This window comes from Lissotriton helveticus, chromosome 3_1 (assembly GCF_964261635.1).
Source record: "Lissotriton helveticus chromosome 3_1, aLisHel1.1, whole genome shotgun sequence".
NCBI classification, from domain to species: domain Eukaryota; kingdom Metazoa; phylum Chordata; class Amphibia; order Caudata; family Salamandridae; genus Lissotriton; species Lissotriton helveticus.
The window spans coordinates 539,300,747-539,325,643 of NC_136061.1; the positions used below are offsets into that span (position 1 = coordinate 539,300,747).

The window sequence follows — 24,897 nt, forward strand, 5'->3', positions numbered from 1 at the left end:
TGTTAGCGTATTTAATGAAATCACCACCTCCTTATGCACAGGGTGCTACGGCTCCTGTAGTTCCTCCTGTTCCCCCTCCTGTTGTTTTGGCGGCTACTGGTCAGCCTGTTGTTGGTCCTGTTCTTGCTCCTCTACCTGTTCCTCTTCCTACTGCTTCTTTGCCTGTACCTTCTCAGTCTATTGTTCCTGCTACCCCCACTGATCCTACAACCACTTCTAATGCTGTTGCTCCTGTTCTTTTTTCCTCTTCTCCTTCCGTTCGTAATCGTATCCCTAACTCTGTTGCTACCCTCTACTCCCCACTTTCCGGATCGTTACTTCAATCCGATGTCTCTGAAACTCCCCAGAGACGAAGCCAAATCCCTGGTGGAAGAGAGAGAGCGATGTTAGAAACTATGGCGCATAGATGGATTAGACACCCTGCTAAATACACCTCACGCATAGTTTTCGATACATTTTCTCAGTTCAATGAGCCAACACAGAGATTTGTGTTTGAAGAAATGTGCAACTCCTTGAGGGAAGAGTGGGATAATGATGACTTAGATGATGTACCGCCCGAGATGACCGAACTTCAGAGTCGTTTTTTGAATGGTATGATCGTAGGTGCAGATGTACGACGTGCATTAGAGCGATTATTAGCCTTTAGGTCTACAGTGCCTTCTCGGGTATCGTTTGATGACGATTCCGATACTCCAAAAGCGAACTCCGGTCAGTATCCTATGAGAGAGGTTCCGCCAGTTTGGATGCCAGGGGATCCGAACGCTAATCCTGTGGTTCTGCCGTATTTTCAAAGGGTTTGGATACACCTCCCATGGAAGCGATCAGAAGTCTTACAGGTGAAGCAATCCTTGCCTGATCCACGCAAAAATCCGGCAGGTTATTATAAGGAGTTATCCCAACTGGTGGATGCTTCTATTATGAACCTTGCTGACATCGACATGTTGTTTGGTAATATTGTACCGCAACCGATTTGGGCAAAAATCCGCCAAGAGAATCATTTGGCTGAGTTGGGTGGTGATTGGGCTACGCTATTAGCGGCTGATGGACGACAAATTGGTGGGGCTAAGCCCGAGCAGTTAATTACGGATTTGCCCCAAAGAATCATTACGCTCATGAAAACGCTTATGCCAGCGATGAGGGTGAATTGGGACAAATTGTCAGCTTGTAAGCAAAAGAAAGACGAAAGTGTCTCCGATTTCTTTACTAGATTTGAGGAAGCATTCATTGATCATAGTGGTCAGGACATGAGTACGGAGGGAGGACAGCGGTTATTTGTTGATAAGTTTGTGTTAAATTTGTTGCCTGAATTATGCAACAAATTGAAAAATTCAGAAAGTGCATGGGCCGTTTCAACCACTGCTCAAATATTAGCGACGGCTCAATACTACGAAAATAGGGAAAAAGAAGAAAGTGATCGTTCAGATAAGAAAACGAAGGAGCTTAAAACGAAGGTTTTGTTGCAACAAGCGTATCCTCCGCGTTCGAATCAAAATGATTCGCAACAGCAGTATCGGCCACAGGCACAGTCTTCCAGGATGCAGTCACGCTCTGACTCCTCTGACTTTAGATCTATGCTTGGATATAATCAGTGTGCATATTGTAAGGGAGAGGGGCATATCAAATTTAATTGTCCCACTTTACGTGATCGCTATAATCATGTTTTGGCTCGAGGGGGACGTGGTGGTCCCCAACAGGCATTTCGAGGTAGAGGTCGTGGTAACTCTCAGAATCAGAATGAGCGCTCTCTACTTCGTTGGATGCGAATAATTGTTTTGATCAGCGGAATGCGAGGTCCGATAGATCGGCACAGTACCATGTGGACGATTATTACATTGGACATGAGATTGAGGCAGGTGATCGTTACTAGGACAGCCACAGACAAAGAGAGGGAGTAGTGTCAGTTCCGGTTGATCAGAGAGGGCCTTACGTCGCAGTTGCTACATCTGGCGTAGTTGAGCCTTTTCTGTTGGACACTGGTGCAGCAAAAAGTTCCATCATGCATTCAAAACTCCCTGGCGCACCTTTGTCCGGCTTAGCGAATGTTTCCGTTGGATTCTCTGGCGCCCCTGTTAGCAATCCTGTCTCCAGCCCTTTGCCCCTTACGATTGGTCCTCGTGAGCTGGAGGCTCCCTTGATTCTCTCCACTGGTTGTGGCGAGAATCTTTTGGGTTTGGATTTGTTAAAACGGTTATATGCGACTTTGTACTGCTCTCCTGCGGGAGTGGAGCTTACATTAGGTAGGAGAATAATCTCTCCTATGTACTTATCGATCGATAAGTTCCCACCGGAACTGAGTTCCCTTCCTGCGTCACTATGGGCCACGGGCCCCAATGATGTGGGTTTGTTGGACATTCCACCTTATGTGGTTCAGTTGAAATCAAATGTGCGATTACCACGTATACCTCAGTATCGTATTTCTCTTGATGGTGAGCGAGCGCTATTAGCGATCGTTTATGACCTGATCGAAAAGGATGTCATTGAAGAAACTTGGGGAAATGTGTGTAATAGTCCTGTGTTACCCATCCTGAAACGAACTGATCCATCTAAACCTCCTGTGTACCGTTTTGTAATTGATTTAAGAGAGGTGAATAAGATCGTGGTCCCAAAATTTCCTGTGGTGCCAGATATCACGGCCTTGTTGACCTTAATTCCAGCTTCTGCCTCCTGGTTCACGGTGATTGACCTGAAGAATGCTTTCTTTAGCATTCCGATTGCTGAGGAAAGCAGAGATCTATTCGGATTCTCACTAGGTGGTCGCAGTTTTAGATTTAAACGCGCACCACAGGGCTATTGTGAGAGTCCATCGATCTACAGTCAAGCCCTTAAAAGTCAACTGGATGCATTTGTATTACCGACGGGTGCAGCTTTGATTCAGTACGTTGATGACTTATTAGTGGCTGCTGATACTGAGGTTATTTGCAGAACCACTACAGTGTCGTTGTTGCAGCATTTATGTGACTTACATCACAAGGTGTCACCTTCTAAGCTGCAATATTGTTGTCAAGAAGTAACCTATTTGGGTCACTTATTGTCAAAAGAAGGGAGAAGGTTGACCCCAGAAAGAATTGCAGCGATTGCTCGAATGACTGTGCCAAAAACTCAGAGAGATGTGCGTGCCTTTCTAGGTATTACGTCATACTGCAGACAATGGATTCCAAATTTTTCATTATTAGCGAAGCCATTGTTAGCTCTCACGTGCAAGGATGTTTCGACTCCTTTGCCTTGGACTGAAGAGTGTCAGCAAAGTTTTTCGGAATTACGTGATGCGTTGTGTTCGGCTCCTGTGTTAGGTACTCCCGATTACAGTAAGCCGTTCACACTGTACGTTCACGAGAGGGATGGTTGTGTCTTGACGCAACAATTTGGCGACAAACAACGCCCATGTGCGTATTTTTCCTCAACCTTAGACCCAGTAGCTAGAGCATTACCGAGTTGTCTGAAAGCAACAGCAGCAGCTGCGATGTCCATTCGACAGTCCGCAGGTTTGGTCATGGATAATATGCTTACGGTGATGGTTCCGCATGCAGTTGACACTCTTCTGAACCGAACGAAAACTCAACACCTGACGAGCGCAAGGTTGTCTGGGGTATGAGCTGACACTTTTGGCAAGTCATATACGGATAAAGCATTGTAATGTGTTGAACCCAGCAACATTGTTGCCGATCAACATGGAATCAGATGATGTAGCACCACATGATTGTTACTTGAGAACTGAAGAAGAGACGAAGGGTCGCATTGACCTGAAAAACACTCCATTGATAGATCCCGATGGTACTTTGTATGTTGATGGCTCGTGCTTCAAGTTGCCGAATGGTGATACGACGACTGCGTATGCTGTAGTGACGTTGAGTACGGTTGTGGAAACTGCGAGATTGAGTCAGAATTCGGCCCAAGCAGCTGAATTGATCGCGTTGACGAGAGCGTGTGTGTTGTCTAGAGGAAAGCGGGTGAATGTGTTTACCGATAGTCAGTATGCATTTGGCGTAGCGCACAGTTTTGGTCGATTGTGGAGAGAACGAGGGTTTTTCACGTCGCATGGCACGAAGATACAGCATGGACAACTTGTGAATGACCTTTTGGATGCACTTACATTGCCTAAACAGGTGGCAATAATCAAATGCAGTGCGCATCGGAAAGTGACAGATGATGTTGGCCGCGGTAATGCGTTTGCGGATGAGATTGCTAAAGGGACAGCTAGAGATCTGACAAATCGAATGTACGTTACGAGTTCAGTAAGATGGCCAGCGGAGACTGGTATGTGTGAAGACACAGTTGAGAGTGTGAAAGAGATACAGAATGAGGCTACCGCGATGGAAAAGACTCAGTGGAAAGAGAGCACGGGGAAGTTAGATGAGAATGGATGTTGGGTTGATTTGTCAGAAAGGCAGAGATGGATGTTACCGGATGCATATGTGCTTGCCGTTGTTACCATGGCTCATGGCACGTCACATATTAGCGCAAAAGGCATATGTAAGTTGTTGTCCCCAGTATGGAAGAATGAGGGAATTACTAAGTGTGCGGAGAGAGTGGTTAAGAATTGCATGATATGTTTGATGTACAATCCTGGCAAGGGCACTCCTACTCCACCTGGTCATTTTGCCCCTCCTACATGTCCCTTTGAAATTATTCAGTTGGATTTCATCCATATGGAGAGATGCAACAACCTGAAGTATGTCTTGGTTGTAGTTTGTGCATTCTCTAGATGGATTGAGTCTTACCCCCTTAAAGATAATACTGCCCTATCTACAGCAAAAGTGTTGCTCAAAGAGTATTTCCCTAGGTATGGCATGCCACGGATTGTATGGTTGGATAACGGAAGTGAGTTTGTGGGAAGTGTGATGAAAAGTGTATGCAGTGGCCTTGGTATTCATCAAAAATACCATAGTGCTAATCATCCTCAGTCGGCGGGTTTAGTGGAAGGATACAATGGTACCCTGAAACTGAAACTTGCCAAAATCCAGGCCACGACTGGTTTATCATGGCCAGATGCTTTGCCTCTAGCCCTCTTATCGACCAGAGCGACTGTGCACTCTCGAGTAGGGCTTAGCCCATATGAGATTGTGTTCGGCCGTCCTGCGAACATTTGGGGAGTCCCAAGGCCTAAGGAATTTAACAGACTTGAATATCCAATGTTGATTGACTATCTTCATGATCTGACTGCTAAATTGAGTTTGATTCACCAACAGGTTTACGAGGCTCTACCGGCACAAACAGAAGGTCCTGGTCATCGGCTCCAACCTGGCGACTGGGTCGTTACCCGAAATTTTGGACGAAAACGCAATCTTGAGCCTAGATTCGTGGGACCCCACCAGGTGTTACTGGCGACGAGGACTGCAGTTCGACTGGAAGGAAGAGAACACTGGGTGCATGCCACCCACACCAAGAAGGTTCCGCTTCCTTTGCCAGTAGACACATGGATGAAGAAAGGAGTCGCCTCGACTGAAACAGAGACCCCTTTGTACTATGTACCATTTAGTGATGCCCAGCCTGTAGGGAACGATTTAGTTCAATCAGATATCCCTGTCGAATCATCGAAAACAATACCGTTATCATCAGCATTGGAGAGTTCAAGTTCTGAACTGTTACCTGAACAATCGAACACTGTTTTGCCATCAGAACCGTTATTTGAAGAGCAAACTCAACCTGGAAAAACTCGATATTTTCTTCGATCGCGCAATAAAGACTAATGCATTTGTTTATTTTTGAATTCACGTTACCCCTTACAGTTGCCATGAATGTTATGATTTTGCATATTGTGTGTGTACTTTTTTTTTTCCTTGCAGCTAGGAGACTTATGCTAATTAAAAGATAAATTGATTAGACCTACCATCTGGGTTGACCGTAGGGCCGTGCGGGTACCTCCTTCTGTTTAGCAGGTTTCTGAAACTAGGTCGATTGCCTTTTGTCAATTTCTGGGAACTCCTGGGAATTGATAATCGCTACTCAGAACGAAGTGCGTCAAGAACGTCACGGACGGTTTTTAGAGGATGGAGTTTTCTAAGCTGTCGGACATAGACAAAATGGCGGTACAAAGATCCAAATTGCATAAGATGTTTCGAACAAAATGTTTTCTGTTTCAGGTTTTTATGTTGTTCTTGACTGTTTCTATGCTACTAGTGGGTGGAGTGTACTTTGGGATTCAATTATTATTGCCTTCCATTTCACCCGTTTCCTTCTCACTTGACCTAAATTCTGTTTCCACTATTTCACCACATTCCTTTCATCTTCTGCCTCAACATGAACAGGCCAGACGTGCGGAATTTATGAACAATTCCTTTGTCCAACTCCTGCATCAGCATCAGTTGGTGATGAATACTACCAATTGTTGGGTGTGTGGGTTAATGCCACATACTATGGATAAAGGTATTCCGTATTTGGTTCTTCCTTACAGCACCCAGGGGTCAGCTCGAGCATTCCAAACTATGTTCCGTAGTGCACTAGATTCCTACCCCCGTCGAGAGCCTCGCTCCACAGACCTTAGTCTCGGCCCGTACCACAAGCCTTTGGCGATAGCGATTGCTGATTTAGATAAAGATATTTTTGATGCAACAATTATCCCAGAGGAAGAGGTGCGAGCTTACAAGGATCTGAGTGAGGTTGAGTATAGTATGTTAGTAAGTGATAGACAGCTTAAAAGCTCATCTCCGATTTGGATCGTACCTCATCTCGGCCATTTCTGTCTGCAAGGCCTTGGTCGAAATCCAAGAGCTCAGCTTGGGAAGAGTGCTTGTACTGAGACGTATGTCTTACCGATGCTCTCTTCCCCTGTCTTCCTGACTGCCAAGGGTACTTATTTTGTGTGTTACGATCGTGCTTATACGTGGTTGCCTCGTGACTTTTCAGGCACCTGCTATATCGCGAATCTTTTACCACCAACTTTTACGGTTGCCTCAAACTATCACAAGACTAGAGTTGTGAGAGGCGTCGTTAGTAAAGAGGACACTGCCAGTCAAGAGGCAGGAGACTTCTTTAAGGGTTTCCTACCGTTTTGGGGTCCTATGGTTAATAGTAGGAACTTGAGACAGTTGACTCGTGTGGTGGAATTGACTGCTAATATCACTGCAAGTGCCCTTGGTAACCTGACAGCAGAGCTTCAAGCGGATAGACTTATGACGCTACAGAACCGTATGGTTCTAGACGTTGTACTTGCAGATAGAGGTAGTGTGTGCAAGGTAATCCATTCGAGCTGCTGCATTTTTATCCCTGATAATGCTCCAACTGTTTATCAAGCCATCTCAAAGTTGCATAAAATCTCGGAGTCCATACACGTGGACGAGGGAGATTGGACGCTTCTAGGATGGTTTTGGGGTCTAATGTCGACTTGGGGTTGGAAGCTTCTGATGATCATGGGAGTCGTTGTAACGTTTCTGTTCACGTGTTGTCTTTGTGTGCAGTGTGGTCCTGCCTTATGTGGCCTTTGTGCTACAACGTGTATAAGAAGGCCATCTGTGACCAAAGAGACATTGATGGATAGGATGATGTTTCAACAACACCTGAATGATCTGATGAATATCGAAATTGATTCTGATTTCGACTAGTGCTTGCCTACCTGAGGGCAAAAGGAGCGTCTGAGGTTCCGTGAGAATCATTACGACGTTTTGGGCATTCTCGGATATGGACGAGTTTGGTATCTATGAACCGTAAATGACGAGATTAGTAGGTGTATGCGTTTACGCTACACTACTTAGAAGGGTTCGTCTCCTTTACGGGTTTTTTCCATCTGAACCCTCGGGTTCCATTTTAGATACGGCATCCATTTTGTTTCTTGCCCTCACGTAGCCAGCGAAGGGACAATGTCCGCTTCGTGACCCTGGGATTCCCAAGCTCTGGCGGAAGATGAATATTCTTTGGGGTCGTCTTTACGACCGGGGGAATGACACGGCAAAGGCAGATGGCTCAGCTTCAGGCTTATTCTGCCGTGTTGGTCTATTGTTTCAGCTTTACACATGTTAGGTTTGAGTCCTTTGATCCTGTGATCACGCTTCCGATATTGCCCCCACACTCTTCTGTTACGGTTGTCTGTCTTTCTTACACCTGTTTCTGTCTCTTTCTTTCGCCTGTTTACAACTAGAGTGGAATGTGCCTTATGGCGAGATGATGTGCTTTTACAGTTGGGAACCGGCAATGTTACTATAATCATGTTCCGGGCTTCTGAAAACATGAATGCAATCCTTTTGAAGTTTACTGTGGGAACTAAGTTGTAACCTTTTGTTCGTTATGTCGAGCAATGACGAAAATGTGTATAAAAGGAGCGATTCCCTTTTGCAATTTGAAGCAGACTCTCAGAACCTACACTATGTTGTACTTCTTGCGATTTCTGTATCCCTGCAGTAATAAACGCTGATCTTTGACGCCGAAGGAAGTGTCCCGTGTCTCTGTCACTTGTACGCCAGAGCAGGTAACCCACAAAGGTTTCAGGTGTTGTTCCCTGGCACCGCTGGGCCTTAAAGAACCCAGTCCTTCACAATGTGGAATGAACCTATGTTTTACAGAAAGATTTACAGTGCAGCTATTTGGACTATTTGGTACATTTTTGTTACATTGGGAACATCTGGTGTAAGAAATTTTCTTCTATAATTCAATCATGTGCCTTCCCTGAAAGAAATGTATACATTTTAAATGGTTCGACAACTTATGTTATGATCACCACCTTTTTGCTGTATTATGTTCTTCTTTATGCTGCATGGCAATCCCCCTATACGAACTGACAAATGGCATGAGTGGTCTGACCAGATGAGGTTACCCAGGAGGTGTCACCCGGGAACTTGAGGAATATAATACACATTATGTGACTGAGGAACAGAAGTTGATCTTTTCCATCTTGCTTCTTTTGGATTGAGAGACATTTGTTTCCTAGCGGACTCTATTGCCTTCCTTTGGCTGACACATATGCTTTGTGCTCTATTCCTAGACTTCTTTCCTTTCTGGAGAGAACCTTTGAGCTGATATGGTCCATGTCCCTTACTGAACTCTTCTTCTAGGACTTTGGTAATTGATGGCCCTTGAGAGATTCATTTGCACTCCTAAATTTAAATGTCTGATGTTGATGTATTTACTTTTCTTAAAGTACTAATAAAAATCTAACAATCCTCAAATCCTGTTTCTCTTTCTCCATGATTTGTCTCAACTAATTGATTGTACATTCAACATTAAGAATTAATTAAGTATGGGACTTCTAATAGAGAGGTCTATTCTAAGCAGATTCTAATGTTAGTCTAAGTTATTATTCTGTATAGCTTAAACTGAATTACTGTTCTGAATAATTCTGCTTCGTATGAATTTCTTCAGGAGATTTGGTCTGGTGGTGATAATCCTTTACTTGTATAGTGTAGTCTTGAGAATCACATATACAAATCTAATTACGAGTTTGTATGTCAACTACCCAATTCCTGATCCTCATTGTATAACTGGATTGGATCTCCTATATCCAACCCCTCTCAGCACAGCTCAAGATACATCGGAGGAATAAGTAAATTAATCTGAGGGGTAGTACCAAGAGATAATAAGATCAAAAGTAAAATGGGCCAGTGGCGCTAGAACAGAGGCAAACTAACAAGAAAGAAACGTGACTGACTGTGTAGGCCTCCAAAACAAAACATAGGGATTCTCTTGACTGGCCCCAGTGTATGAAACCAGATCCCTGAATTCATAAAAACAATCTTAAATGAGCTGATATTCCGGAAAAATTAAAAACCCACCCTTTCAGGCCATTTCTATTATAATGTGCCCTCTTTTACAGCTAGGCCAAGGTACAATGTTTGCCACGGAGAGTCATAAGTATAGTTATTGGAAGCTGATATTTATAAATGTGGTATGTATCAAAATGTTTTACATAAAGCACCCTGCTGTCTCTGAAGATAGGACCAAACTATATAAATACAGTAAAAAACCAATTAAATAAAAGGACCCTTTGATAATTCAGGATTCCAGACTAAAGTTGCATTTATTTCCCGTCTTTCTAGGAGCTGGATTAGGGTACAATCATAGCAGTCCAGTTTGTGCTGCTTCACACCCTCACATAGAAAGTTAGCTCACAGACTACAGGCAGCACCGAGCACAGTTCACCTGCCATTCCATCTTTCTTATGGTATTACGGTCCTCATCAGTTTGAGTGCAGTCAACCACTAGGTTGACTAACCAATAGGGGCCTTCAGAACCCCCCTCAGTGGCATGTTTACAGGGAGCACTTGCACATACACTGATGCCGCACTCCGGTCGTACTGTTCTTGTACAAAACCCCTGGCCTACAATTTAGGTCAACCAGAGTCCCCCAAGTGGGTCAAGTTCATGAAAGGGACCAGAGGGGGCCTATTACCTGTACACCCCCCTCCTGGAAGGCAGGCACTGAAACCATTCCCTCGTGTGAATGGAGAAATGCCTCAATGCAGATGAGGGAATTACCACTTTACGCTGAATAGGCTCTACATTGGTGCTCTAGGACTCCAACAGCAATTTCTGTAATATGGCCCCAAGTTTCTTCCTCTTCAGACCTTCACTGTGACCTTGAGGAACTATAATTTACACAGGCATTCACCTGTTCCAGAAAAAGTAGCAAAATTAAGAATGGAATAACTGGACCCTCAACGATTTGTCACTGCAATTTGTCCCATCCTCAAAAGGATGTGACATATGGCTGGTCATCAGTCCGAATGATATCAATTTGCTCTCTCACATTTGAAATGGAAGGCTTTTTCATTTCATGCCAAACACCACAGGTGAAGAAGTAGATGGCCAGAGTGTCAGCTGGGTAGCAAAATGTGAAGGATTAGCAAGACACGTCAAAAAGTGGCCCTAAATGGCAATGCGTGAGAGGTTTTTCCTGGAACGCTCACTCCGTGCATCTTCTTGAAGAACAAAGTTGTATTTTTATAATATTAAAAAGCATGGCATGTATCACAGAGGGATGTATAAAGTGAGTCATAAACAAAGGCCACTTGCTCACTCAATAAGCAATTAACTGCGGGAAATACATCCTCAACCATTAGTTTGTGGTTCAAGCCAATCATATTCCAGGAATTTAAAGCACTATATAGTGAATTGGCTCTTAGGGGAACCCAATGGAACTTAAGCAGTGGAGGTTTTTCCCAGAAACATTTGGCTGGCTAACGGGGTCAGTTGTCAGATATTATTTTCAACCTAAGTAATTACTCAGCTTCTCTGTTCCCATAACGGAAAACCCGATCTGGGCTCCCCAAAAAATAATTCTAATGCTCCAACTTGTGTCTAAGATGGTCAGACAGAGATGATTCAACATTTTCCAGTTTGGCCAGGTCAGACAGAGATGATTCAACATTTTCCAGTTTGGCCAATGCAGGTGTTGTCCCCGGTGCACTTTTGGTTACTGTTGACAGCCTTTGTCCCAGTGATTCTCATTTTTCCAAATGAAAAGCCATATATCTGAACTTGCACCTGTCACTTAAGAATGTAGAGGAACCTTGGATCTTCTTAAGTATTTGTAGGACGTAGTAACTTTTGTAATATCGTTCTGGGACTAGAAATGAGAAAAGGCTATGAGGATTATTTAGACTTTGGCAGATGTGGGCATCCACCAAAAATTGGTGGACATCCTGTCTGCACTATTTAGAGTGTATAAATGTATACACATATACAATTCCATACATGCGTACACTCTAAATAATGTGGATGGGACATCCGTCAATTTTTGTTGGGTGCCCCATAGCCGCCAAACTTTAAATAACAACCTGCGTCATCTCACAGCATGGAAAAAATAGTCAGAGAACGGCTAAATTGGTGCTGCCAATGAAGTGTTAGAAGGGCCATAGCAATGGCCAATATCCGGACTGATCTCTAACTCTGCAAATGATTCCAATTCTATGTATTTACATTTAGCTGGATTAAGTATTCCATAACCCTTCAATGGTCTGCTTTTTCATGGTTCAACCCCCTTTGTAGAGGTTCGGTGGAAGGGGTCTGGATCCCATTGTACCATTTGCCGTTTAGGGAGGGTTGGTCTTACAGGGTGAACATTAGGTTCACAATTATTTCTGTGGACATTGCATTGCCAGGCTGTTTTTTTCAGGTAACATCCCTGCAGAGTCACTACCTTACGTTACACACCAAACCATTCAGATGTAAGACTGCCCACTTCACCTGCTGCACCTTGTGAAGTGGAAGCTTAGGCAAATGAAAAGGGGAAGGGTGATTGGCAGGGTTCATTTATGAACTTCCAGTAGAAAGTCTATTGAAGCGAATGGAATAAACAGAGCACATGCTTAGAGGTAATTATCTGTTTATTTAGGATGTGCTTAATGAAATCCGTGATTCGAATCAAATTGATAATTTTCAAAACATTTAAATTGTTCAGTATTTTTGTAAAGAAATTACACACATAATTCATTCTTGAAGCATTTTGGGACCTAGCATGTCCCTTCCTCAGGACAGTGTGGTCAATAACCTGTAACAGACAAATGTGTTGCTACAAAAAAAGAACTAGCTATGAACAAAGCTTTACAGTTCATAAGTAATCCTGGCATTCAGGCAATCCATATGGATAGACAGTTTATAGAAATGCCACCTAAAAATGCTCACGTCTAATACAATTAGTAGTACTTCCTCCACCACATGGAATCTTCATTTTTTCCAAGTCCTTGAAATCTCAAATTGGCTACATCATGAATTATTTAGCAATGATAGAAATTCTGAGTTTTATTCTGTCTAATGGAAGTTTCGGAGGCTATTAAGGAGGTGCTGGATCCAGGTGGTAGGGCGATGCTGGTGATGTTAGATCTGTCGGCGGCCTTTGACACCGTCGCCCACGAGGGTCTCCTCGTAAGACTTTGTGAGATCGGTCTGAGGGGGACGGTGCTCAATTGGTTTCGTTCGTTTTTGGCAGACCGTCGACAAACGGTCTGGGCCTCTGCCTGCTCCGCCGAGATGCCGCCATTGGGTGTCGGAGTCCCCCAGGGCTCAGTTTTGAGCCCGACTCTATTCAACATCTTTATGACCCCTCTGGCGGCTCTGGTGGAGTCTTTCAGGGCTCAGATCGTTTCCTATGCTGATGACACCCAGCTCCTCTTCACCTGTGAGAGTGGTGCGGACTTTGATGGAGGGAAGATCCGGGGTTGCCTTGAGGCTGTCTTTCAGTGGTTCCAACATCACGGCCTCAAGTGCAACTTGGATAAATCTGAGGTCCTCTTCTTCGGGTGCAGCTCAGATCCGGACTGGAAGGTGTGGTGGCCAGAGAATATGTTTCCACCAGCAAGCTCGTCCCAGGTGGCTAAAAACCTAGGGATTAAAATTGACAACGGCCTAACATTACGTTCTCAGATAATCGGTCTCACTGGCACTTGTTTTGGTTTGCTCCGGATGCTGCGTAAGTTTCTTCCTTTACTATCGGAGGAGCATAGGAGGATCACAGTGCAGGCGATAATTGGCTCGAGAATTGACTATTCGAACATTCTTTATCTCGGCCTGCCAGAATATCTGCTTCAACGGCTGCAGGTGGTCCAGAACTCGGCAGCACGGGCAATCTTTGGACTACCTCGACGTGCCAGAGCCTCGGGCCTCCTGCAGGCACTGCACTGGCTTCCCGTTCGGAAGCGGATTATCTTTAAGACCCTGACTCTGGCACATAAAGCTCTGCATGCCTCCGGAGCAAAATACCTCCAAAAAAGGTTGGCCTTTTACCATCCAGCCAGGCCCCTGAGGTCAGGATCCTTGTTCCTCGCCGTAGTCCCTCGGGTCAAAAGGGCGCGTATTGGAGGCCGCTCTTTTAGATTGCTGGCTCCCCAGCTCTGGAATGCGCTGCCAGTGACCCTGCGTAGTATCTCAAACCTCCTGGCCTTCAGGAAGGGGCTCAAAACTTGGCTTTTCACTTCTTAGCTGCCTCTTCGGGTTTCTTTTCCCCTCTGTCTGGTTTTTTTCTTTGTTTTTAGGTGTTATGTTATGAGATAGGTGTGCAAACCAAAGCGCCGGGACACTCTCTGAGTAGCCGTGCGCTATACAAAACCAAGTATAACATAACATAACATAACATATAACAATTTGCATTAACCTAACCAGATGTCCATGCTCCTCAACATATGCCCTACATAGCCACTTTAAAAGATAAACCGTATTCTATGATTCACAAGATGTGTACTGTTTCAAAATAATGCACCTGTCTCGGGAAGTTGTGATATTTACAAAACTCTTCAAAACTATTACAATTGGAGAAACTTAAACAAGGCTAATGGTGATGTTTTGTTTATAGAGAGAACTTGGCATCATATCTTTGTTCCTGATGAATGCTTTAATCAAACATTCCTCACATTCTTCCTCTGGCTGTATGCCATTAATGATTTACCTTCCATGTTGTGCCCAGTGCTTGATCACTAGCCACATTTATTCAATTTTTTCAGCACTATCTTTTTGATTTTCCTCATCATTTAATTTGATCATTTTATCAATCGTGGTATGCTATTCTCAAACCATTAATGCTTCTTGCCTAGAAAATATTATATTCTATGTTAGTCGATATTTCTTCATTATGACCTATTTTCACAAAATGTTTAAACATCTCTTTGTTCCCCTTATTTGAACTGTTGCCCCGTCCGACATCATTCTCTGAACTCCTAGCAACTGCCTGAAAGTAAGACCTAAAATTAAGAATTTTGGCTAACAAATCATGGGATGGTGCAAACTATTTCTGTGAGGTTCCATAATCTATTTCAAAATGACATCCAGACTGTGTTATCTCTGGGCCTAAAAGCTGATTTCTGTTTTCGCTTGTGTTAATGTCAATTTATTTATTTATTTATTACTTTATGTTTAAAGTTTTATATAGCTTGAACGTAATCCCGAAGGATATCAGAGCGCTTTACACTTGAGGGAATGAGGTAACATAACAGTACGAGAGTCAAATAGGGAATATACAAAAGCAATACAATAGTGCACATAGAATACTCTAGATAGGCCTTGGCTAGGAGTATAATGTGCTATGCATAGAAACAGAACTACAAAGGGGAGCCAGTACTATAGAATGACGTCCTTTCTTGTAGTGTGATGGATGCGCTAATAGCTGACCTTCGCTCATCTTATGAAGGCAAGCACTTGTTCATGGGAATCGTTTTGCTTCCCATTTGAATGCTACCTTGGAGGAGATTCTCCGGATTTCCGGTGGGAGAGAGTTCCACATTTTTGGAACAGAACCTGAGAAGGCTCGTTGACATGTTCTCTTTTTGCGGAAGATCTTGGGTTTCAGGAGGAGGGAGTTAGCACTCCTCGACGGTCTACCCCCTCCGGATAGTATTAACTTCTGCGCCAGGTAATTGGGGGTTTTGAAGTGGATGGCCTAGTGCGCTAGGCATGCAATCTTTAGTTAAATTCTAGCTTCGTAGGGCAGCCAGTTTAGAGATTTTAGGACCGAGGAGATGTGGGCATTTCGCTTGGTGCCCGTATTGAGTCTGGCCGCAGCATTCAATGATGCCTTTAAAGGAGCCAAAGTGTATTTGGGGAGGCCGCATAGTGTAGCACTGCCATAATCAAGCCTCGGTAGAACAAGCGCTTGGACCACCTGTTTGAAATCGGCTTGAGGTAGGAAAGGTTTGAGATTCCTGAGAGTTTTCAGAAGGTGGTTAACTCCCTTGCCTACGTTACTGATCTGTGTCTTCATATTCAAATGTTTGTCCAGTGTGATTCGTAGAGATTTAGCTGAGTCAATAATGTGTGGGGACCAGTTGAAGGCTGTGAGTTGGTTCATCCAGAGGTCAATATTAGGAGTGTGTTTTGGGGGAGAGATGAGGAAGAATTCTGTTTTGGAGGTGTTTAGCAGGAGGTGGTTCATAGTTAGCCAATTTTGGGTAGTTAGTAAGGTGGAGTTGAGTGATGAGATGTTGTCCGGGGAGGAGATTTTAAGGTAGTGTTGGGTGTCGTCTGCATACATATGGAAGTTAATGTCCATGGATTTTAGTACATTGGCTAGTGGTTCCAGAAACAAACTGAATAGAATGGGAGATAAGGAGGATCCTTGGGGAACCCCCATGGTGACAGGGGAGGGCTGCGATAAAGAATGGTTCGCCTTAACTCTTTATGATCTATGCTGGAGGAAGGACGAGAACCACTTCAGCACCTGCCCAGAAAGGCCCATCCTTTGCTCCAAAATATCTAGTAGGTTGTCGAGATTGACAGTGTCAAAAGCTGAGGAGAGGTCTAGTAGGATAAGTAGGCACGATTCATTTCTGTCAAGCATTCTTAGGATGTCATCCATTATGTGAGTGAGAGCCGATTCAGTGCTATGCCCGCTACGAAAGCCCGATTGGTGTTGGTCCAGGAGTTGGAAATTTTCAATGTGAGCACATAATTGGGACTGGACACATTTTTTCAGGAGTTTGGCTAGAGTGGGGATGCTGGAGATGGGGCGGAAGTTGTTAAGATCCGTACTGTCTGCTGTAGGTTTTTTTAGAATAGGTGTTACCTGGGCCTCTTTTAGGCAGTCTGGGATCGTACACTGTGAGAGAGAAGAATTGACGATCTTTGTCCAGAAGGGAGAGATAGAATCTTTAATTGCTTTGAAGATGGTAGGTGGAAGAGGGTCACTGAAGTGATTAGATGGGTTGATACTCCGAAGGACCTCATTGATGTCATTTTCCTTTAGAATGGTAAAGGTGTCCCAGGAAGCGTTGTGCTTGATACCCCTGCTAAGGGTGGCGACCTTGTCTGGTGCGACCTGGGGCGGAGCCGGGCCGTTTGATGTTAAAAGAGATCTCCTGGATTCTAGATCAATGTTAATAAGTCTTGTTTTCTCTGTAAAAAAGGCGCTAAGTCAGAACAAGAGGAGGGACTGACCTCTGAGGCTGAACGGTTGGGGTCTCTGACAGATTGTTGTTTGACCAGTTCGAACAGTTTCTTGTGTCGATTGGCCGATTGATTGAGTTGTGATCGGAAATTTTACCGCTCTGGCTGTCTTGATTTGTTTATTATAAGAGCTTCTAGCTGATCTGAGGTTTTTTAGATGGTCCACTGAAGGAGTGGATCTCCAGGAGCGCTCTAACGCCCTTACATTACGACGTTATGAATTTAGGTTGCTATTGAACCATGGTTTAGATACTTTTGAGGGTACATTTTTTGGTTGGAGTGGAGCAATGTCGTCCATGATGCTGGAAATAGAAGAGTTATAGAAGTCTGTGAGTGCATGTACTTCAACTAAGTCTCTTTGAGGAGAGAGGGCACGCTTGCAGCGGGTTGCTAAGTCAACTGCGTTTATGTTTCTGAGGGCACGTCTCCAGATCTTTGATTTAGTAAATTAAGAATTAATCTGAGAAACCTCCAAGTTGATTTGGAAGGTAATGACGTGATGGTCTGACCAATCACAGGGTATGATGGAGTCCGGAGTGATTGAGTGTCCGTTGGAGATGATAAAATCAAGAGTTTCCCCTTTACTGTGGGTAGGCTGGTCACAGTGATTAACCAAATCGTGATCCTTCAAGAAGGAATTGAGGCGTGCTACCGCTGGGTCATTAGGGTTTGACCAATGAAGGTTAAAGTCTTCCAGGTAGATGTGGGGCTGCATTGAATCCACATTGTCTGCTATGATCTCCATTAACTGTTCAATGAATGGTAGATTGTCACACGGAGGGTGATAGAATATATGAAGTTTGCAAACCATCTGTTTGTTACTGGAAATGTTGAGGCAAAGGTATTCGCAGGTTGATGGGAGGAGGATTCTGAGAGGGAGATCGCAAGTGTTTTTCGATGTATGCAGGCTAGGCCATCTCCCACTTTCGTAACTCTGTCCAGACGAATTATGTCATGGGAAGGGGGCACCAAGAGGTCTGAAATTGGAGTGGATGAGGAGGTAAGCCAGGTTTCTGTAAGTATAATGATGTCTAACTCTTTATGTTGTATGAGGTCGAAGATCTCAGAGGCATGTTTGTTGGCAGACCTACAGTTGAGTAATATGCATTTGAGTGTAGCCTGAGTCTGGGGGGAAGGAGGCTGAATGATGTTCACTCTCCTGAGGTTGTCATTATTTATGACTCTGTGGTTATGGTGGGCTTCTCTGTTCGGGTTAGAGTGAATTGTTTGAATTATTCCCTTTGTATTTGAGTTGGTGTCCGTATTTGAAGAAAATGGCTTGAGTAGGCTATCAGATTTGTTGGGTGTAGGCCCTGTCAATGAGCCTCTGGGGAGAGAAGCTGTGTTAAGGAGAGGGACGATAGAAGGAGAGGAGGGATGGTCATAGGGAGCTTTATCTGTGACACTGGCGGTAGTACTGGGCCAGTTTGGATGAGAGAGGAGGGTACTTAACAAGGGGAGATATTCAAGTGAAAGTGTTGAGGGAAGAGATCCGGAGAGGGGGGGGGAGTATGGGTGTATTAGAGAGATCTGTGGCGGTGAGGGGTATTGCAATCGAGATGGTTGGTCATTGGGTGTGAGCGGAGTTGCAGAAAGCCTAGACCGGTATGAAGATTGGGTGTGAGGATCTAGAGAGGGGGAAGGATGTCTATGTGGGATAGGGAGGACATTGACGTTAGTAGGGGAGTCCTGCGTAGTAGGTTGTTCATTGAGACTTATCAGTGTTCTTGAGGGTGATGGCCCGGGGATTGGTAGTGGTGATAAAGCTAAAGGCCTCCTGTTACGAGGTTCAGGCAGAACCGTGATCGGCAGGGGCAAGGGATGGGAATTGGGTGAGAGGGGAGGTAAATCTGAGGATGGGATGAGGCTAACTCTTCGAAAGGTGCTTGCGGTGGTTAGATCTAGGTCTTGTCGTACATAAGGTGAGTTGTTCACCATAGAACCTTTGATCCTCAGAAAGAGCTTGTCAAATTGCTCTAGGTTTCGAATGGAAGCTTGAATGAGAATGATCCCATTATTGTAGATAGTAATGGTGAGATCTATTTTATGAATAGGAGAGGATGAAGTGGACAGACTAAAACCACGGGGAGTTCTCTTTATTTGTTTGCACTGGAAGAAGGATAGGAGAGATTTCCTCCATTGGGCCCTTTTGTTCGTGAAGAAGATTAGGTCCGACATGATGTCGCCATTAGAGATGCTGAAATAAGTATCTGAGATAAGTGTTTCTGGGTTTCTTTTGATTAAGTTATGTTTTAATTGTTTAGATGCATTTTTAGAGAGGTGTAAAGGATAGGTGATCTTATAGGCACTGTGGGCCACCAGAGAGAGTAAGGCTTTGGTCGGGTTAGTTGTGTTGGCCTCCATAGCGTACACCAATCAAGGGTAGTTAAGAAGGAACTGATCATACCGCTTTGTCCGGTGATCAGTCCGTTTCAAGCTCTCCCCTCCTGTTTCTAGTCAGTTAACCCCTTGAGGAACATAGCTACAATTGCAGCAAATATCCTGAAACTAAAACATATTTTTAAAAACCCACTATTCCTACCGTTAATAACTCCCCTACAAGGGCTATGGTTGCTGCTGTTCATCCGACAAGTTCCTGCAATACCCCCTGCCCACTCACAAGCTGATGCATATGTTGGTGGTAAGGGTACTCCATCACAACAGCGACGGTGTATCCTTACCTCCGACATAAAGGTATGCCCGCCCAATTTATACATGGGCTGAACTTTGCTGTAACCACGGCGGAGACTACTCTGTCTTCGCCATGGTTTCACCCCACTGACGGCCCAACATAGTAAGGACCCTCAAATACCGACCTCTATATCCACCCGCCTAATTTAGATTGACGGACATACAGGTTAGTTTTCACTGCCTGTTACTCCCAGGGTAACCCTGACAGTAAAGGGTAGTGCAAACTGTCAAATGCCCCCTCACCCATGGTGAGAGGGGCATTGTTTTTTTATTTTATTTTTTTAAGTTTGAAGGGCTGCTCTGTCATGTTGACTGAGCCCTGCTTCAAAGAATACTGACAAGCAGTTCCTGCCAATGCTTCAGAAATTACCGCCAACTTGGCGGTCCTTTCTAAATTTGGCAGGCGGGGACTCTGTCAGGGCGACAGAGTATTTTACTCCATTGCGCTGACGGACTTACCTCCACCTGCCAAAATAAAATCGGGCTGAAAGTCCCCACAAAAAGACTTGAGGTGCTACCAGTATTTACTTGTTTCCAAAAACATCTACTGTGTCTTTTACCAATCACCCCAAAAAGATCCAAACCTCCTGGTTCAAGAAAATAAGAATAGTTCAACGTTTAACATCAAGAGGGAATAAACACACCCGCTTGGATTATTGCAGCGGTATCCACACTGCAGTATGTTGCACACTCAGCTGTCCGTGTTTCAAGCGGTGTGAGAACGGCTGACTCGGGTCGGGCTGTTTTAAGACCCTGCCTTAGTTTGCTGTCCACACGAGTATTACATTGAACGCGGCCTTCATCAAGGCCGTCGCGCCTTCTATCTTGCTCAGTCATCTTTTTTGGCCAATACATTTAGGATGTACTGTCTTTTTGTATTGTCCCCTCTTACATGCAACTCCATACCACTGAAACTGAGTGTGACGTTTCTTAGGTGAGCCTCTGTTGGGAACACCTGTTCTATAGCGCCTCGAGACCCTCGAGTCAGGTGTAGGTTTGCATTTTACAAATATCCAATCAGAATACTGTAGAACGGAAAAGTATGGACTTACCCACTGGAACCAGGTCCTGGTATTGCGTCCTACTGACTGTGTTAAATGTGCTGGAAGGCCTGGGCAGGACAGGCGGTCCCGAATGACGCGCGTCTTCCCCCACCTAGGAGAAAACAGGGCAAATAATCAGGGTCCATATGGAAGGTTGTGTGCTTACACCTGAAAGTGTCAGTGTTTAGGACATTATGATATCTATTACTTATTTCTTCTATTTGGTCAATCATCTCAAAATGTGCACATTTTGTTAAAGCATTTACATTGTCATAAAATGTTTATCTCTATGTGAACGCAAGTGTGCTTTAACTGCATGTCACAATTATGGTCCCATTTACTTTCAGGGCAGGCTGCTGCAGTGAAGAATTTTATGAGACAGTGCCATCTAGAGGTAATATTGTATTACTGCAGCTTAATAGCCTCATCTCAACGCTAAGCAATTCATATTTCCTATCAAAAATGTAGAAATTTGAGTTGACAATATGAGACCACGCCCCCAAACGTGGGAGAGGATGTGGCGTAACGACCAAAGATTACTACTTAGGAACTGGGGAACCAGATTCTACTTTTGGCATCGCCTCAACATCCTGTGATTCTAGGCAAATAAGCTCCCAGTGCCCTATAAAAACAAACACTCCCAATCCCATTACCGAAACAGAATACTGAATGTTTCACAAAAAGTGGTAGGAAAATTGTCAGTCTTGCCCGAATCTCTTAAATATGTGTAGGCAGGGGGGCAGATAAAGAGGGCTCCGGGGCTTTCTCCCTTCCTTGTTACAACCAGAAGAGGAACAGGTGTGCTGCTGCTGCCTTGGGACCATCAGTGAAGCGGTCTCATTGGCGCATGCAGACAGACTACCTTCTGCTGCTGGTCAGGGATGGACCTGGAACCAAAAGCAGTCCCGGCACATTTTGTCAAATCAACCAGATCCCCCCACCGCACATAGGAGCGAGGCAGCATGAGCAGTGCGAGTTCTCTCGCCAAGAAAGTTTTCAGAACATGACAAAATAGTTTATTTCACAACACATCCTTCACTATATATTCAAATGCCATCCCCGTTAAACAGTAAATGATTAACTTAAAGTGAATGCACCATGATACCCAGTCAGGGTTGAAAAGAGAGTTCACAGTCATTCTTATCGAGAACATACACAATTAGCTCCTAGGGAAAGAAAGCCTGGTTAGAGTCAACGGTCTACAACGGGATTTGATGTTTCACACACTGGAAAAACTTGGAATTATGAAAACAGCCACAGCAGAGCCAAATACTGAAAATGCAACCAGGTATGAGTGTCCTACAACATATCCTAACAACCAAACTAGTGAGACGGATGCTCGGCCCTGCCTTTTTGTGTAAGCATTTAATAGGTAGAAGGGAAGGTAACATCAGTTTTCCTTAACCGGTGTATTTTTATACGTTAAGACTGACAAAGTGATGATTAAAGTAAAGATCTACATGCCTTGCCAATGCTTGCTTCAGATATAGATTTAGCTCAGTGGACCCCCAAAATATGTTTATTTTCTCCCCAGAGATCAAATCAAATTAATGAGCCTCTTCTATATCGACATGCTACTCTAAGCTGGGATGACCTTTAACATTTGTCAGACTGTGAGCCACAAACCATTCTAAGTTACTCTAACATTTTTCCTTCTACAGTCTGAATGGTGAAAAGGCAAAACAGTCCTGAACGTCACAAAGCATCTCTTTCTAGGTCTAGCCTCAGACCGCAAAAGCGCTGTTTGTTGCAAGACATTGTGTTACCTTACATCGGCATTAGAGCCTGCCCATTAAATCCCATAAGTTGGATTCATTGTAGAGCCTATTTGCTTGCTTTAAATGTGTTCAAATTTGTGGAGTTCTTCTTCCTCTTCTTGGGGTTGTCGCTTCCCTGGAGCATAGATGCCAAGGTTTCAGTTTGTTTATATGTGACATTCCCATGTGTGTTGTGCGTTTATGTGCGACATTTCAAACCTTATGGGTGTCACTTTATTGTGAGCGAAATATCACATTTGCATCCATGTCAAGAGATAATTTTAAGAAATGACGCCCTTGTCTCGTATGTGACGGTCCTTAATGTGTGAATTGACCCAGGGGCGCTTTACATGAGCATCAGATAAGTCTTTATTTAGCACGAGTACGTATGAAGGTTTGCTCAGAATCACAGAATGTTGAGCTGAGGCTGGGATCCGAGTGCTCTTCAACGCTTTTAAAATAGACAGTTGTGGTCGCTATGCCACATCTTGTCCCGCCTCGCGGGTGTGTGGTTTTGTGTTTCGGTCTTCAAATCTCTGGAGTTCGTTTGGATTGGATATGAGTTTCTGTAATAGTAGGATATTCCACGTCAAAGTATATTGAGAATCCTATACCTTCCATTGTACACTAGCGCCATCTTGTGGCCTATGAAATACAGCACTCAGAGCTCAGCTTTTATGGGTCCATCCCAGCAAAGTGAGAAACTGGAACTACACGGTTTTATTGCACTTCAGGACACGGTGCTTTTGCGTGACAATTTCAGGCATTACGGTAATGCGGGAAAATGACCGAAAATGCATTATTCTAACTTAAGATGCGTGTCACTTGGCAAGACTTTTGTAACATGGACACATTACTTGTGTCCTTACACTGCTCCTTTTTGCGACACTATTTTTTCTTTTTGTTTAAGCACCCTACGAGTGTGTGTTTCCCAGCTGTCTACCTTGTGTACATCTCCCCCTCCGCTGCTCTCACTGCCCATGCGCTTCTCCCCACCCTTGTGCACTTATACCACCCACAGAAATGCATTTTTGCCTGTGTGGTTCTCCCTCCACCTTCACCATGAGCTCTCTCTTGTTCCTTTACTCCCCAACGTTCAGCTTTCTGCCTGTTTGCTGCCCCCTCAATGCTCCTTTCTCCCCACCCATGCCCTCCCCCTGTTGCTTTCACCCTCCATGTTTTTCCCTTCTCAGTGTTGTCCCCTCGTTACTTCCCCGTCCCCACATATTGCTTGACACGCCACTCCTGTTGCTTCCCATCTCATAGTTGCTTTCCCCCTGGTCAGTGTTGCCCCCTTTAGTTGCTTCCCTCTCCCCACATTGCTTTGCCCACCCCTTCCTGTTGCTTCCCTCTCCCCTGTGTTGTTCCCCTCCCTTGCGTTACTTTTTGTTTGCATATCAATCCAACTCTGATCGGGAAACAAAACAAAAAAAAAACACTTGCGTCATTTTGAAAGTGTGTGGCTTTCTAATTTAAAAAGGTTACTTACAAATGTAATGTCACATTTATAATCACGGTTAAAATGCCCCATGGTAAGTAACCACTATCATACACTGTTAACATTTTATCACGTCATTTACTGTTGCCCCTGCATTCACCTCCTCCATGAAATCCTTGAAAGAAGAAGGTACATAAAGTTGGATGGCTGTTCAGTCATTCTCTCCTTCTGCTGCACTGGCTGACTATTTTTAGGTTTCGCCTGCACAGCGCTTGTGCTGTGCTTGAGAAATCTTTTGTTTTTAATATAAACTTAAAAGGGATTTGCATCCTGCCTCCTCAAATTCCTGGCTTCGTATTGGTTCCTGCGCATATCACTTAACACTTGCCATTTCTATTGGCTGTAGCCTATTTTCCTGCATTTACAAATGCTTGTTCCTCGTCTGCTTCTCTTATCAGTTTTCCGTACCTGAAATACTGTTAACATCTACTTTGTTGGAACTATATTTTTATAAAGTTTTACCTTTTACTCTTGCAGCATATTTATATAACAATTTATCACCCGGAGAGATTATGTGATTTGCATAGAATCACAGGATGTTGCATAGCACAGCAGAGACTTGTACCAGGATCCAAAGCTCTTGACTCAACAGTCCTGGCCGCTGCGCCGAATCCTCTCCACTCCTGTGTTATCTGTCAGGGAGCTCTTTCCTTCTCCCGGACGATGATTGGTGAAAACAGCTTTATTCATTACATAGGCAAAACCGATGCTTTACCAATGCTTATTTAGATGGTATCTATTCCCCTAATAGGGGGCTTCTTCTGCAGAGATCTCTTCTTCTCAGTTTAATTGCCTGTGTAATACATCTGCTGCCTCTCTTTAGAAAGCACCTTTCCCTCTGTGTATAAGGAGTTACTGTATTGGCTCATACGTGACGGGAGACTACTGATTGTAAAGTCTTCAATGGCTGTATTTTAGCTGCTTCCTGTCTAAAATTGCCTTAGTTTCAATGTAGTCAATGGGGACAATACTTTTACCTGATTTTTTCTTTCCACTGTCTAACTCTACCCTGTTTCGAAATGTTGGCATGTATGCTTTTTGTCTCTTCTGGAGGTCACGATACAGACTGTCCTTGTAGGGTAGAGGGGTACTGCACTTTTTTTCTCACCTGGAA

At 44.1% G+C, this 24,897-nt stretch overlaps 2 protein-coding genes across 5 annotated transcripts in view; one reads left to right on the plus strand and one right to left on the minus strand.

The window, feature by feature from the left end:
• Positions 1-24,897, plus strand: part of LOC144822660 (uncharacterized) — a 422,286-nt gene that overhangs the window by 279,453 nt on the left and 117,936 nt on the right. The gene's annotated exons all lie outside the window — the stretch shown is intronic.
• The window catches only part of HECW2 (HECT, C2 and WW domain containing E3 ubiquitin protein ligase 2), a 1,154,081-nt gene that overhangs the window by 251,953 nt on the left and 877,231 nt on the right, over positions 1-24,897 (minus strand). For all 4 annotated transcript variants that reach the window (XM_078680421.1, XM_078680420.1, XM_078680424.1 and 1 more), the window contains one exon: positions 20,538-20,640. In XM_078680421.1, coding sequence (XP_078536547.1) covers positions 20,538-20,640 — 103 coding nt within the window. The remainder of the gene's footprint in view (positions 1-20,537; positions 20,641-24,897) is intronic.